Source organism: Cupressus sempervirens, chromosome 3 (assembly GCF_028749045.1).
Source record: "Cupressus sempervirens isolate cs-2001-9-10 chromosome 3, ASM2874904v1, whole genome shotgun sequence".
Classification (NCBI taxonomy): Eukaryota; Viridiplantae; Streptophyta; class Pinopsida; order Cupressales; family Cupressaceae; genus Cupressus; species Cupressus sempervirens.
This window is the reverse complement of record NC_143120.1, coordinates 1,100,283,117-1,100,299,278: the sequence shown is the minus strand read 5'-3', so window position 1 is coordinate 1,100,299,278 and position 16,162 is coordinate 1,100,283,117. Positions and strand designations below refer to the sequence as shown.

Below are 16,162 nucleotides of genomic sequence, written 5' to 3'. Positions count from 1 at the left end.
AGAGTGTTGATAGAGGCCAACCTTACCATATATACCATGGCATTAGCAATGAATGCAGTGGACTACCTCCAGCTGAAGTCAGAATTGATTAGAATCATTAATAGTGAAGTTATAACATTATGTAATGATCTTTACTAGTTCTGATCGATGAGTTCTAATCTTGACTCAAGGTATTTTGTCAAACAGTTGTCATGAAATTACAGTCCTTCAGCAGTTATGCATACTGTACATATCATATTACTGCTTACCGATACAATTGCTTATGAGATGATAATGTTAACCAATGTTATCTGAACTTCAACCAATCGGAATCAGACTCAACTTAGAACTTAATAATCATGCCTTAAATTTATGACAGGAAATCGATAATCCTTAAGCTATACACAGAAGACAAGATGACAGTCTTTACAGTATTCGCAATGTGTAATGTAAATAATGCAGGAAAGATTAAAGGAGGACAGACCCGTGACAGTGATGAATACCATTGAGAGAGTTTTATGAATGCATTAAACATTCAGCCTGTCACCAGTTCCAGGTATCCGACCAACCTGCTGTCTGCTACAATACTCTACTGCCACTCGTGCTGAGGGAGGGAGCCATCTCAACCAGTGGAGGGGAGTAATACCAAAACTGTTGTCAACTGCAGATGCCGTGAAGCCTCTAAGATATTCCTCTGTATTCACTTCCAGCCGATATTCTTACATCCCGCCTGACAAGGTAGTTACTGCTCTGTAGTCCTTCCAATCCCGTTGCTTCTCTTATTAGCCACATCTTCTGGTTACTTCTGGAACCCATGGTCTTCACGTATAAGACAGTGCTGTTGAAAGGCACAGAATGGATATCTAATACTGCTTCCCGTGAGTTACACTGCACGCCAGATATTGCCAATATATAATTTCTGAAGTGGTTACAAAGATACTCACAGGAGGACTCCACTGTTATCTTCGACCTTGAAATAGCTACTTCTTGACTGCCGTTCAACCTTAACTGCTGAACCTGCAAACGTTGATCTTAAATACCGACCAGCCTCTATTTCTCTGTGATAAATAATCTACTCCCAGCTTGATACGAAGTCACTGTCCATTAGCTGACTCCTGCCTGAACTGTACGATAATCCCAATATGAGGGGTTGGGGTGACGTCCAACTTCCTCAAGTAACTTGAGGGGTTTCGTCCTCAAAGTTCACCACTCACATTTAAGCAACCTTGTGTTTGAATAATATCATATATTCATTGTCTGAATCCCAATGCAAAAGGCTTCCTTCCATCACCTCGAAGTGTGGGGAGATACAAAAAACTGAACAATGTGGGATAAAACACTATTTTGTCTTTTAGTCACTTACGTCAATTTGTCCTAAAGTGACTTTAAATAATAAAGTACTTTACATTTCAATCCAATAAAATAAAGTGACTAAAACCTTAGAATTTTCCATTTAAATCTCCTCAACTGAAACCCAAACTCCTATGATTGGCGGGCATCCTAAAAAATATGCCGTTAGCATATCCGGATGGAAAGATAGACCAACTAGGTGCCATTAAGGCTAGTGCGGAGAAGGAGACATTACACATTATAATTATTATTATACTTTAATAATAATTAATTATTAAGTGCATATTCTTGAATTAAGTAGACTTTGTTTTAAAGGGGTGATTTAAATGCTTTTTAAAGTACACTTTGTAATAAGTGTTAAAAGTATTATTTTATGATACATAATCATAGATACACCGCCCTAGGGACACGGGGATGGCAGAATGGGGGGGCCAAGTTTCTAGGACGGGAGGACAAAGGGGCCTTAAATTGGGGACAGTACGAGGATCGGGGGGGAAGGGGTGTTGTATATACTATACATATGGTACTTAAAATGCCAGTTACAAAAAAATGTATTGCAATATATGATATAAAGATGTAAAAGAGTAAATGCTTGAACATTGCATTGATTTCGAACATCGAACATTGAACACAAATAGTCAACACTGGGACGTCGCCCCATGCTCTACAATGGTGGCAGAATCTGGAGGCCCCATAGGAGACAAGGAAACGAAGTCCCCAAATCCTTAGTGTGTCCTCATCTCCAAGAGTCTCCAAGATGTGGGGCAAAAAGGGGGGGGGGGGGGGATGTGTCTCCATGGCACTATGTTTATAATATATACATATATATATACACATGTAGCCAAATTCATCCAAAAGCCCCTAAAAATAAATCACATATTCACATATTGGGTTCTTGTACCCGTGACATATTAATTAACTTGTTATTATATTACATTATATTTTATTAGTATATGTTTATTTATTAGTCACTGCCTATATATAGCCAGGGAACTAATGTTTTTTGTTGCCCACTTCAAATTAATTGTGCCACTCAAAAACACTAAAGTTCTAAAGTTTGAAACAATTTTGTTTTTAAAATATTTTAGTGACACTAGTTTCTTTTTATCTATTGGTTAATCACAATTTTGTTAGGGGTTTTACTATTTTTAAATACAAAAAATAACAAAAATCTTGTAAGTTTATCTGGAAGATTCTTGTAGTTCTACTACAATCTTTTGGAAGCTTCACAGTGCTCCACCAATAGACACGACAGTTTAAGGATATCTTTGGTTTCTATAATAGCATTTTAATACCATAAGCAAAAAAAAATAGCGACGTATTGGTGCATTAACAACAATTATAAAATGATTTTGGTAATAACATGTAGATGGACATATGCAAAACCATGTCAAATTACAATTGTCTGTAGCATATATAAGAAGGTTCTCAAATGGTTCAAAATCCCAACAATTGATCTATTATGCACAGTAACCCAACTAACGTATCTGTCACGTAATCACCACCATAGTTGTTGGAAACATACAGGTCGCCAAGACTTTTCTCTTCTAATTACGTGTTGATTCCAAATACATGTACAAACACAGACAATCCTCAAAAAGAAAAGAGAGACAAATAGCAATCACAATGTCCAACTCAGTGAAGAAGAGATCTAGTTCCGCAATTTCACACATGAAAGCGGATGACCAGAAAACCCCACTTCTATCAGTCTACGTTGGTTCCAACAAACTTGGAAATGACATTGCAAGATGAGATTCCTTTGCATTGTCACAGCGTAGTAGGCACGGCCAATTTAGCAAACCTTCTTTTGACGAGCATTGTCCTCCTTTTCCAAGTGCTCTACCTGCTCGTCTTCAACAACGACCACTGTGACCATATCAGGGATTACATGACTACAATCCCACCTGCTGTGAAATTTCCAACTTCCTCGCCAGTTTTACAAACAATTTCAAGGGTTCTAATGGGTAAGTATACTACGGCTTTGTTATGTCGAAGGGGCTCTACACTTTCGACTACATGAGCTCGGGCAATGGAGCAGCCGATCTAACAAAGTAAAAATTGTGTCTGGTTGATTTCATGCATGGTTTTCTGTCGACACAGGGATTTGTGGCCATTGCTCTTTATAATAGAAACATTGTGGGTTACTTTTACACTACCCCAAAAGAAGATATCGAGGAGATTCTGGGCATGTTGTCGGTTGCCATTGGAATAGTTAGCTTCCTGCTTTTCATTGCATTTCCCACCACACGTCATAAAATTGGGTATCCCATCTCAAATTGATGATGCCGACTTCTGGCCCAAATCATCAGACAACGAATTGGAGATTCCCAACTTGTTTTTCCTGAAGTCTTTGAAATAGATGCAAATTGTTACTATACGTGGATAATTTTTAGTTTGGTTTCTCAATTATTTACTCTTGAGGCAAATTCAATTTGTCCTATGGATGTAATTTTTTAAGGGGATTTAATGTTTGAAATGCAAAGTGTAGTTTTACTCCATATTCTTGGACAAAAAATAGAATCTATGTCATGCGTATTTGTAAAAATAAAAACTCATCCATGTGTTTGAGCCTGAGGCTCTTGCTGATGTTCTCTTATAGATTAGAAAACTTTTTTATAAAATCAACATTCACTACACTTAATTGCATAGGTTTTTGCTGTCTTGGACGTATTAATGTGATCTGACAAAATATTTATGCAACTAAGACCGAAATACACCCAAGACAACAAAAATTGATCAAAATATTTCATAACACAAAAAAAATACAAATCAAATGTCATAACTTTTAAAGAAGCAACATTCACTACACTTTGACCATATATCTATTTCCCTTTCTGGAGAGAAGGCAGGGACTCCAGCTCAACTAGAGCTGATGTTTATATGTATTTTTTAATTTTATTATTTAACTATCAATAAATCTTATTTCAGAAAGGAGACATTACAGGTTCATGTATGGTGATTTGGTATTGGCTGAACCCTTCCTTTGTTTTGGCTTTGGCTCTTATGCATTTACTACATCTTTCTCTCTATATACTCTACTTATGGCCCTAGCCTCCTATAAGAGGCCGCCTCTTACAATGATTGTATTCTTTCTTGTTGTCTAATTAATTAGAATGTTTATTGAATAGTTTGACTATTTTTTGTGCCTTTGTAAATGGCATTTAATTTCTTGAGGTTTCTTATTGACCCAGTAATCTTTGCTCTTTCTTGGGGGGAACCCTTTCCTTCATATCCTTTTAGGCTTTGTTGTTAATGCTTATGGTCACGTTCAACACGTAAATCTTGCAACATGGTATAATGTCAAGCAAGGAGTGGAGCAAGCAATCAATCAAAGAGTTAATGCCTTCAAATACTACCATATTGTTCCAAATGGCATCTTAAGGCAACTAGTTTCTTTAAGCTTCTTCAAGATCATATTATCATAAAGAAAGGACCCACAAATACTTGAGATCTCTTGAACTAATGTCCTCACATTCATGATTCACTTGCACGGCTTTTTCAATAAGTTGACCCATTTATTTTGCCATCTTTGTAACATCTTCGTCAATATTTATTGGCTGATGTTTCTTTTAACCTATATTTGATGACTAGTGTTTACAAAAGCAACAGTGCCATAATGTTTGCTACTTATTCTACACTACCAGATTGCAGAAATATAACTGAAAATTGGAATAAGGAACACAACTATGTTCCCCCGAGTTTCCGAGAGGGGGACGACAAGGGACAGTAAGACAGGTTCCAGGGACAGCAAAAAAGATTACCGATTTTGGGGATAGAGGGACGGCTATATAAATATAGCGAAAATATAAAATATATAGGGATATTTGCATATATACATTACATTCATATGAAAACATGGATAAATCATGCCATTTAAACATCATAGAACCTTAACATACAACATTTCAATAATCAAACTCAATGCTCAATATGCTATAATGCATTCATAATTTGAAATTATTGTCAATGTACATGTAATATTAAAATAATAACAAACAAATTTGAAAATACCCAAGAACATAATTTAGAATTCATTTTCAATAGCAACAAGAACAATAACCCACCTTCCAAATTGAAACACACTACTATCATTTAATTTTGAAACTACACTTCCAATTCATTGTAAGTGGGCTGATATTAATAGAAAAAGGTCCTCTATACAGTTATGATCATGATATACGTTTCTTAAAATAAGACAATTTGTTGATGCAACTTCCAATATTCACGATATCATCCACAAAGGACCCAAATCAACCCAAGACCAACCAAGCACTGATGTATTGCCAAAAAATGACATAAGGATGCATGTTCTAAATCTATAATGCACTTTTCAGACTTTCCCAGCATCTTGCAAACAATCTGGTATATAATTCTGAGTGTGCATCGTGACTGTAACCGCAATATTAATTCCATGATTCTTAAAGTAATGTTGTCAAATACTAATCAAAGGGCCCCAAATAACTGGAATTAACTACCAGATAGTAATAAGCATGTTACGGTGAACTTGGAAAGAGACACCCACTTTAAAATTAAAAAAGAAAAATATTTTATGAGTTTTGATGTTGTCTATAAAATCAGGGGTGCCCATCCGTCCCAAGGACTTCCAAGGCATCCCCAACCATCCCTGGGGCGTACCATCCTTGGGGCGTAGCGACGGCACCACAAAAAAAATCCAGAAGTCCCCAAGTTTCCAGGACGTTTCCTGAGAATTTTCAGAAAAAGGGGATGGGGTAGGGATGTCCCAGAAACGCTTCCTGTATGAGGACGGGGGTCTTCAGGCCGGGAACATGTCCCCGGGTAACACATGAACACAATGAATACCAAATAAGATCTTTTTGTGGCATACAGAACTCTTCAGAACCCAAATCAGCATACCTTCCCTGACATAGAATTGCTTCTTAGATGACAGTTCTTTTGGTTATTTGTTAAAAATCAAGAATCAAACACAAGGAGGCAGAACAAAACATTATTGAATCAACAGTATACAGTAGCTAGGATAATCTAGTACAAATTGTGAACATGATATAGACAATCAAATTGAAGACAAGATCCAATGAAACCAAACTGATGACATCAAAAAGGTGCAGAACTACACTGATTATATTGGTCACTCGTGTTACCTGATAATTCACTTTAAAGCGTCCAAGTAAGCGGCAATACTCATGGTAATTGTCATGATCCGCAAGACCTGCAGGAGAGATCAACCACTTCAAATATTCCATAGAGAAAAACTATAATCAGATATCCAAAAGAAAAGAAAGAAATTACTACTGAATCTACCATAGAATGAACCAATTTACATAAGCAAGTAAAAGGCATGCATAGAAACACAAAATACATAAAAATAATGATTTTAGAGATATTTAATGTAAAAAGCTCTAACATTAAAAGCATATCCCCCTAACTTCCTCGCAGTAAATTTATGGACAGTTATTTTATGCTACCGGCTACTCCATTTTATGCTACTGGCTACTCCACTATGAAAGCTTGTACCCATGTCAAATGCGTCTTATATTATTGAACAGGCAAATCTATGTCATTTTTTATCTATTACTCATATCCTGGTAACATGAATGGATTAAATTTCAAATTCAAATTTCTGCCTTGCTTTCGAACAGGCAAATTCATGTCATTTTATATCTATTACTCATACCCTGGTAACTTGGATGGATTAAATTTCAAAGTCAGATTTCTGCCTTGCTTTCAGCACTGCTTGCTTCCATTAATATAATCTTGAAACACATATCATATATCGTGAACAAAATTGTTTCATTTGCAAACTATTAAACAGACATAACCCTATAAAGAAATTTAGAGAGAGCTTTGCCAGTTGACTCCTGAAAGAAAAACATGATAAAATTTATTATTAAGATTAGCAATTCAAATGTTATTGATCCAAAAAGAGAGCATTTCTGTTAGCCAAAAAAGGAAAAGATTTTTCCAATTAATTGAGAAAAGCTCGGGTCAGTGGCAAAATATACTAAGAAAAAGTTTACTGCAGAAGATGAACAAAGCCAAGAAATTTTAAAAAGCTCAACCAGCACATTCATAAAATATAGGTAAAAATCAAAATGTTGCTAGAAAGATTTCCACCAACAATTTTAACACGGTTCACAATTTTTTAAGATGAAATTAGGGATTTTTTAGTGAATGAAGTTTGCTTAAAGATTGCAGTAATTGTATATGTTAGTAGAAGGTTTCGATAATTTTAATTGAGCAGTGTTTCCACCAGACAAATTTATTGTGATTAGTTGCAATAGATGGAATATTTAATGCTGAATCAATAGAATGCTGACATAGCTAAGGAATGCTAAAGAAGTAGAAATGCTGCTGCCAAAGTCATCTACTCTACACTCCACTAGAAATTTTACTGCAACCATTTGTAGGAGATCATTTTATACGATTTTATTTATTAATTGAGTAGATTATTTTAAAATGGAGCCCAAGCTTTTCTGGGAGGTCAATCTTGTAAATTATAATGCACAATATGTACATTTTTGGCACTTATTTTTTTAACAACAGCACGATTAATGCATGTGCAGAAATTCAATTTAGGAGATCATTTTACTTGTCTTTTGATAAACTAAGAAAAGTTCACTGCAGAATATGAAAAAACCCAAGAAATTTAAAAAGCTCAAGCAACACATTCATAAAATATAGGTAAAAATCAAAATGTTGCTAGAAAGATTTCCACCAACAATTTTAACATGGGTCACAATTTAAGATGAAATTAGGGATTTTTTAGTGAACGAAGTTTTCTTAAAGATTGCACTAATTGTATATGTTAGTAGAAGGTTTCGAGAATTTTAATTGAGCAGTGTTTCCACCAGACAAATTTATTGTGATTAGTTGCAATAGATGGAATATTTAATGCTGAATCAATAGAACACTGACATAGCTAAGGAATGCTGAAGAAGTAGAAATGCTGCCAAAGTCATCTACTCTACAGTCCACTAGAAATTTTACTGCAACCATTTATAGGAGATCATTTTATATTATTTTATTTATTAATTGACTAGATTATTTTAAAATTGAGCCCAAGCTTTTCTGGGAGGTCAATCTTGTAAATTTTAATGCACGATATATACATTTTTGGCACTTTTTCTTTAACAACAGCATGATTACTGCATGTTTGGCAATTCAATTTAGGAGATCATTTTACTTGTCTTTTGATAGACTTGATGGGGTTTGAAAGCTTCAATATTAATCACCCAAGTTTCTATTTGTAAGAAGCATAGCTGAAAAACTTGGACTCGGCAATAACTCAGCTGGGCAAAAAAATTGCAGAAACTCGGACTTGCCAAAAATTTGGCAAAAAAAAGGGTAATAAATCAGCACTTTTATCAAACATTTGAAAATATATAGTTTCATAAAATGTTCTTAAAAACAGACATATACACCAAATTTATATATATTCTTTTAAATGATAAATAAACGTAAAATCTTTAATATATATAATTATTTTAGAAGTGTTGTTATGTTATTTACTTTTATTTATTGATATATAAATATATTAGTCTATGGTATTTTTCTAAATTTTATTCTATAATTATTAGTTTTATTATATAATATTATATTTATAACATTTAATGTGTCAATGTGTAATGTTAATAAGATGTTATTTAACTACACAGTGACACATTCAAATATATTATTATAGAGTGAACATGACTGCAAATTTATTTATTTTTATCAGTAATAGAGATAATTGTATTAATATCAAAAAAAGGATTATAAAAGTTGATGGCCACCAAAGAGCCGTCCCATGTATCAGCTTACTACAACCCTAAGCACAAAGTGACCAACACCCCTAACTAGAACAGAGTAATGAGTAGGAGATATTTCCACAGCAAGTCAAATTGTGATATTGCTATCAGGATTTAACTGTGCAGTTTTTTAGTCAAACTCATTGACCCATGTTTCATGAGTAGTGATTCATACACAATTCCATCTCTCATGAGAATAAATGGAACAATTAGCACTCATTGGATCTAGGTGATGCTCACAAAGGTGAAGCACCAGGACTTCCTGGGACGTCACCCATCCCAATACTACTCCAGCTCGAGCATGCTTAACTACGGAGTTGTCACCATGGTTAAACCCACTCTGCTTGCAACATCACTTGCAAAACCTTCACCAAGTGTTGTGCCTTGTGAACCATTCATTAGAAAGCCCCTTAAGCTCATCAAGTGATAAGTAGGAGATATTTCCACAGCAAGTCAAATTGTGATACTACTATCAGGATTTGACCCATGTTTCATGAGTAGTGATTCATACACGAATCCATCTCTCACGATAGCCTATGTGACTCACGTTTACTACAACTTTTCTCCACGGCTTCCGTCGCAATCGCGTTTAATGTATTTCTGCTCATCAAAACCATCAAATTCACTGGCAATGCCTACGGCGCTTTCAGCATCTAAAGGTTTTTTCCCCAGCTGTTAGAGTTTCAGATGTTGACTTAGGGATTGTCCATTTTTTTTGACTTGAGGATTTCTGAGTTTTTTGAATAATTAGTGTTATTTTTCTGCAATCTGCCACCTCATATTCCAACTTTCAAATTTATTAACTTTAAGATTTGTGCCAACAAGGTTTTTGACTGGTTCTTTTACCAGAAAAATCACTTTCAGTTGGTGTCATTTGCTTTACCTAATTTTATTATCATCAAAAAGCAAGAGAGAGCATTTCTAGCAAATATCATGTTGGAGAGCGGTCAGAAATTCAACAGCAGTAAATTCAACACACGGAAACAGAAGATGCTTCAATTATTTGAATATTGGTGCATTAATCAAATGGTTTTGGGTACTATGTCTCAACCCATGACGGCGAAAAAAGACCAGGACAAATATGGTGAGAAAAATCTTGAACCAATGATGCTCATCAAATTATTGGCCATGGATGATTAGTTGCCTCAAGTGTCATTTGGCAAGGCAGCTGCAGAGATCTGGAATCACTATGATGACCTCCATGAAATCTCAGATAAAAGCGAAGCGTTCTTCCTCGAGAACATGCAGTTTTTTATTATGATTGATGAGAAAGTGTCCCTGCAGGGACATCTAACAAAGAAGGAGAATATTCACAACCAGTTGGAGGTTATTGGTTGCATGATGGAGGAAGAGGACATGGTAGTCATTATTTTGAAGAGTCTGTGGTCCTACAAGCACTTCCATGAGATGTTCAAAGTCACTTCTGCAAGTATTGATCTTAAGTTTCTACACCAAAATCAGTGGAAACAACAGCTTGGAAGTAGTACTAAAACATCCTATACTGAACAAGCCTTTACTCCCAAAGCCTCAAACAAAGAAAAACGTAAGGTAAATCTCAGGAAGGAGAACTTAACGCAGAATGTTTAGTGCAAGTACTTTCACAAGTGTGGCCACAAAAATAAAGAACGCAAAAAATTTGTAGATGCTTAACAGTCGAAGCAGGGAGGGTTTGAATAGAAGACCCATGATGCAGAGCATATTGAGCAAGAGTCTGTCGTTTATGCTTTTATGGCCAAAGGACCTGTAGACCATGTCAAATCATCTTCCTTGTACATCAATTCTAGAGCTTCTCAACATTTCACTCATCGACAGGAATGGTTAATAGAATACATGACATTCAAAGATTTGGTGATGAGGAGAAGAGTATACTATTATAGGCAAATGCAATGTCCAGATTAATAATGTTGAGAGAAACTTGATATTTCTCAATGCATAGTTCCAGGCATGGAACTAAACCTTCTCTCTATCAATCAAATAATTTACCATTCTCCGTAGTGTAAGGAAACTTGGCAACAAAGAATATAACCGTTTCCACATAACCCATAATAAATCTGAAATAATCACGAAATTAAAATGCACATGCAAGAGAATAGATAACATACCCACAAAATGTGACACAAAATATACCCTGGGAAACCCTCATTGAGGGAAAAAACCCAGCCTCCAAAAGCATCCATCACCATGTATTATTCAGCAAAAATACCATTGCCATACAACCATGGAAGCCTTCATGGCCATAGCCACAACCGAGCAAACTATGTGAACAAGCATAAATCCACACATCCCATGCCATGCTTTCAACCTTCACAAATGCTCCCTTGGCTAACCTGTCAAGCCTTGTCCCACTCGACTCTTGCCTTTTGTCTTCTCTTTGTGATTCTTTCTCTCTCTACAACAACTACCCTTGTGGCTGCTTATATAGTAGCAAGTCCCACAAAACCACCAAGTGGTATTACATAAACCATGTGCTAAAACCATGTGCTACCTAACCCACTGACCCCACATTTAATATTGGGCATTTAATTCTTTTTCCCAATATTAAATAATTACATGAAATATTTTCACAATGTTACAATACAACTCATCAAGAATATTCCATGGAAATCTTTACATGTTGCACGTCCATCTAGGTACAACATTACATAATAAAATAAAATAATAAAATAACAATATTATGCAATGTGTGCAACACCCATTATCTCAACAATCTCCCACTTGTTGTATACATTGCATAGGGTCAATCTGTAGCCACACAAAATGAACAAGGGAATAATTGCTCCCAACACATCCACCATCATGGATCAAAAATACACCAAGTGCTCCATCCTGGTACCCGCAACAAAATCAAAGTATCTAGCATCTCGAACATGAATGATCTCACCTCCTATTATGCCACTCCCACTGGACATACATAGAAGCCATCCAAAGAGAAATCCGCCCAACCTGTCACATTAGAAGATCATAAAATCCTGTACCAATTGAAATTCCAAGCACAAATAACCTGATCCAAAGGTAATCACATGTATCCGTAGTTGTCAAAATATCCATAGCTGAAATAGCACCCACAACAAAGTGCCAAACCCATCCAACTATCCATACCTCGAAGGTATAACAAGTGAATCTTATATCACCGACATATCCAATCTATAACTTGCAATCACAAGCCTCAAGAGCAATACCTGCCACATATATACAAAGAAGCTCCCACTGCAAAAGATAATGTCAATTCTATAACCAATCCACTCAACACATCTCAAAGAAGTGAATCCATGTAGTATCAAGGACATCCACAATACATAATCCAATATCCTGCAAGAATAACTCTCATAACAAATCTCCAATGCTCTCCCAAGTTCACCACAACCAACAGAGGAAAGAGATAAAGAAATAACCATGTCATCTCTCACATGACAAACATGAGCACAAACCAGTGATCACAATCTCCAACCAATCTCAAATCCAATGTAGGAAAAACTGAACATCCAGGAAGATAACCAAGAGCAGAGAAACCATGCAAATCATAACATGTATCATGTCCTTCTACACACACCTCTAGATGTAAACTGTGCAAGTATGATCTCCTCCATAAAACCCCAACAAGAAGCCTCAACAACACCCAAAGCATACCATATAACTAATCATGGATGTAAGCCTCTCACAAGAAGATCAAACTCAATAAACCATTCCTAAACCAAGGAATAACCATTCCTAATCCAAGGAATATGCCCAATATAAAACCATCTCCCAAACTCAACCAGCATAACAACATATGCACATGGAGATAACCAATGCTAAAAACCATCTCTCAAATGAACCCTCCAGAACTAACTCATGTACCATAGCTGAAGATCCATATCCATGAAAGACAAGCATAAATATAATGCAACTGAGAGAAACAATGGGCTATACCTCTTAAGTAGCAAACCACCGAGTAGACTAAGAGTGGGGAATGAGAATGCTCATCAAGATACCCAAGTCTCCAACCAAGACTCATCTAAGAACAATCTCCTCTCAAGTCCATATCAGGTGACTACCCCTTGGACTTCCTGCTGAAACCATCAACCGTCCCAACAAATACTTCTCTAATCCAAGAGAAACCAGCATCACCACCGTCTCTAAGTATCCATGAGCACCTGTAACCAATCAATCCATGCCAACTCCAAATGCAACATAGAAATATCATGAAGTATCCAGCTTATGATCAGTGTACTCAATACCAAGAAACTAAACCAAGATCAATGTCAAAGTTCCAACCATGGCCTCAGGAACATAAACATGACAACATGATCTTACCATCTCAACCAAAGAGATAACATGCTCCACATGAACATACTATAACATGTCACGACTCTAAACGCGTATCAAGAGTATACCATGACATAATAATGAAACCATCCTCATACCAAAGATAACATGCCAAATAAAAGCATAAATCACACCTTTGCCAAGAACCCTGTGAGTCCTCAAGATGCAACCATCTCCACACACCATGAAGAAAACCATCTCCACATACCATGAAGAACCATCTCCACATACCATGAAGATAACCAAGAACTCCATGAGTCCTCAAGATCTAACCATCTTCACACACCATGAAGATAACAAGTGCACCATGCAAATGTCAAAGATGCTTCTGCAGCAACAGGATCTAAGACAAACCTCCAACATCTGCAAACACTCAATAAATATATCAATGCCAACAAATCTCACTCAACTGTGGTACCAAGTCACCTATGGCATCATAAAATCCATCCTCTCCAAACCAAGAAGATATAAACCAAACTAGGAACTAATCCTGCACTGTCACCCCATCACTGTCACAAGCTCCCACTAAACCGTGTATCCAAGCTATCCATGACATAATGATGAAAAACCATCCTCTAACCATGAGAATCAACCAAGGCATCAAACCATCAAAGAACTCAAAGTGCACATCATGAGCTCCTCAAAAGAAACTAAATAACCATGATCCTCAACCAAGAAGATATACCACCATAACCAAATCAGAAATCCAAGCTAATGAACATCAAGGATGTACCTGTATAACCAATCATGTCATGCCAAAATATATGACACTATGATCACATCCATGAACCGAGCATCTGGCTCTCAATATGTCCAACCTGTCAGCATAGTCAACCACAATCCTCCACCATGACTGTACCTGGTAACAACATCTCATCCCTTCTACATGAAGAATAAAATCAGCAAATCATGTGACTTAGGGCATAGACAACCCAAATCCAAGCCACCAATCTGAATATGCATCAATAATGAAAGATCAATGGGCAAAGACAACCCATAACCAAGCTATAAATGCAACCTGTAAGTATAGACCGCTTACAACACTGCACAACTTGTAGACCCAATAAGTCATCATGCATATCCAAACCAAACACTGATAACCATATCATCATGAGACCAATCAAAAATATGAACTGAGTATACAATGACATCAAATCTTAAATCTCCAATGCCATAAACTCACCATGTTACCATAGTCAAAATATACCTATAAACTGTTCAGATCAATATATCAACAAAATAAATCATGCCAAACCTGCAACAAATCTAAACCAATGTGTAGAGCTCTCCAAGAGCTTTCCGTTGACTACTCGAAGTCCAAAATCCGACTCCGTATGCCCAAGTTATGCCCTAATCCGTGCTCAAAATAAAAAACATCTGACTTTAGGGCTCTTAAAACCTGACAAAATCTCAAAATCATAGAACCAAACCTACACCATCTTGTAGTGCTCTGAATTAGCTTTCCAACGCCTGTAAGAACTCTGAAATCCGATATTCTGAGAGAAAGTTATGGCCATTTTACTAAGACAGTCTTTTTACCATTTTCAGTACGACTTTTCATTTTTTATTTTTTTCAGTGACGAAAATTCCGACGAGATTAAATTTGACGGCCATCATGGGCTGAAACTAAAAAACTCTTTCATTTCCTCTGAACATGGCCAAACTAGGGCATATTATATATCAAAATTTATGGAAATGTTGACCCGGATCCAATGGTGAGGTCTGTTTTTACCCAGGAGGTCATTTTTGCATGCTACCCCCCAAAACCCTCATTTAAATGAAACATCCGAAAAAATCTTTTGTCCAACAATTTCACATGCCCAAATCTTTTAACATCCCATCATAACAGCAAATCCAAAACCCTCAGATCTGCAATAAAACATTCATATATCTTGCCCTTTCTTTTATCCTCTCATGCATTCCCATGGATTCAATCTAGGGTTACAATGATAAAACCATAGCTCTGATACCACTTGTAAGGAAACTTGGCAACAAAGAATATAACCGTTTCCACATAACCCATAATAAATCTGAAATAATCACGAAATTAAAATCCACATGCAAGAGAATAGATAACATACCCACAAAATGTGACACAAGATATACCCTGGGAAACCCTCATTGAGGGAAAAAACCCAGCCTCCAAAAGCATCCATCACCATGTATTATTCAGCAAAAATACCATTGCCATACGACCATGGAAGCCTTCATGGCCATAGCCACAACCGAGCAAACTATGTGAACAAGCATAAATCCACACATCCCATGCCATGCTTTCAACTTTCACAAATGCTCCTTTGGCTAACCTGTCAAGCCTTGTCCCACTCGACTCTTGCCTTTTGTCTTCTCTTTGTGATTCTTTCTCTCTCTACAACAATTACCCTTGTGGCTGCTTATATAGTAGCAAGTCCCACAAAACCACCAAGTGGTATTACATAAACCATGTGCTAAAACCATGTGCTACCTAACCCACTGACCCCACATTTAATATTGGGCATTTAATTCTTTTTCCCAATATTAAATAATTACATGAAATATTTTCACAATGTTACAATACAACTCATCAAGAATATTCCATGGAAATCTTTACATGTTGCACGTCCATCTAGGTACAACATTACATAATAAAATAAAATAATAAAATAACAATATTATGCAATGTGTGCAACACCCATTATCTCAACACGTAGCTAGATATCGTCTTTCATGCACACAAGTGCAACATTGTTGACAAGGAGACTCAGGATACGGTTGTCGTTGGC

The 16,162-nt window shown here is 36.3% G+C and overlaps 1 protein-coding gene and 1 pseudogene across 4 annotated transcripts in view; one reads left to right on the top strand and one right to left on the bottom strand.

Annotated features, from left to right (window-relative positions):
• Positions 1-16,162, bottom strand: part of LOC149570617 (ARM repeat superfamily protein) — a 201,296-nt gene that overhangs the window by 97,406 nt on the left and 87,728 nt on the right. For all 4 annotated transcript variants that reach the window (XM_089823187.1, XM_089823189.1, XM_089823188.1 and 1 more), the window contains one exon: positions 6,450-6,517. In XM_089823187.1, coding sequence (XP_089679313.1) covers positions 6,450-6,517 — 68 coding nt within the window. The remainder of the gene's footprint in view (positions 1-6,449; positions 6,518-16,162) is intronic.
• LOC149570618 (protein DMP3-like) lies at positions 2,956-3,609 on the top strand (annotated as a pseudogene).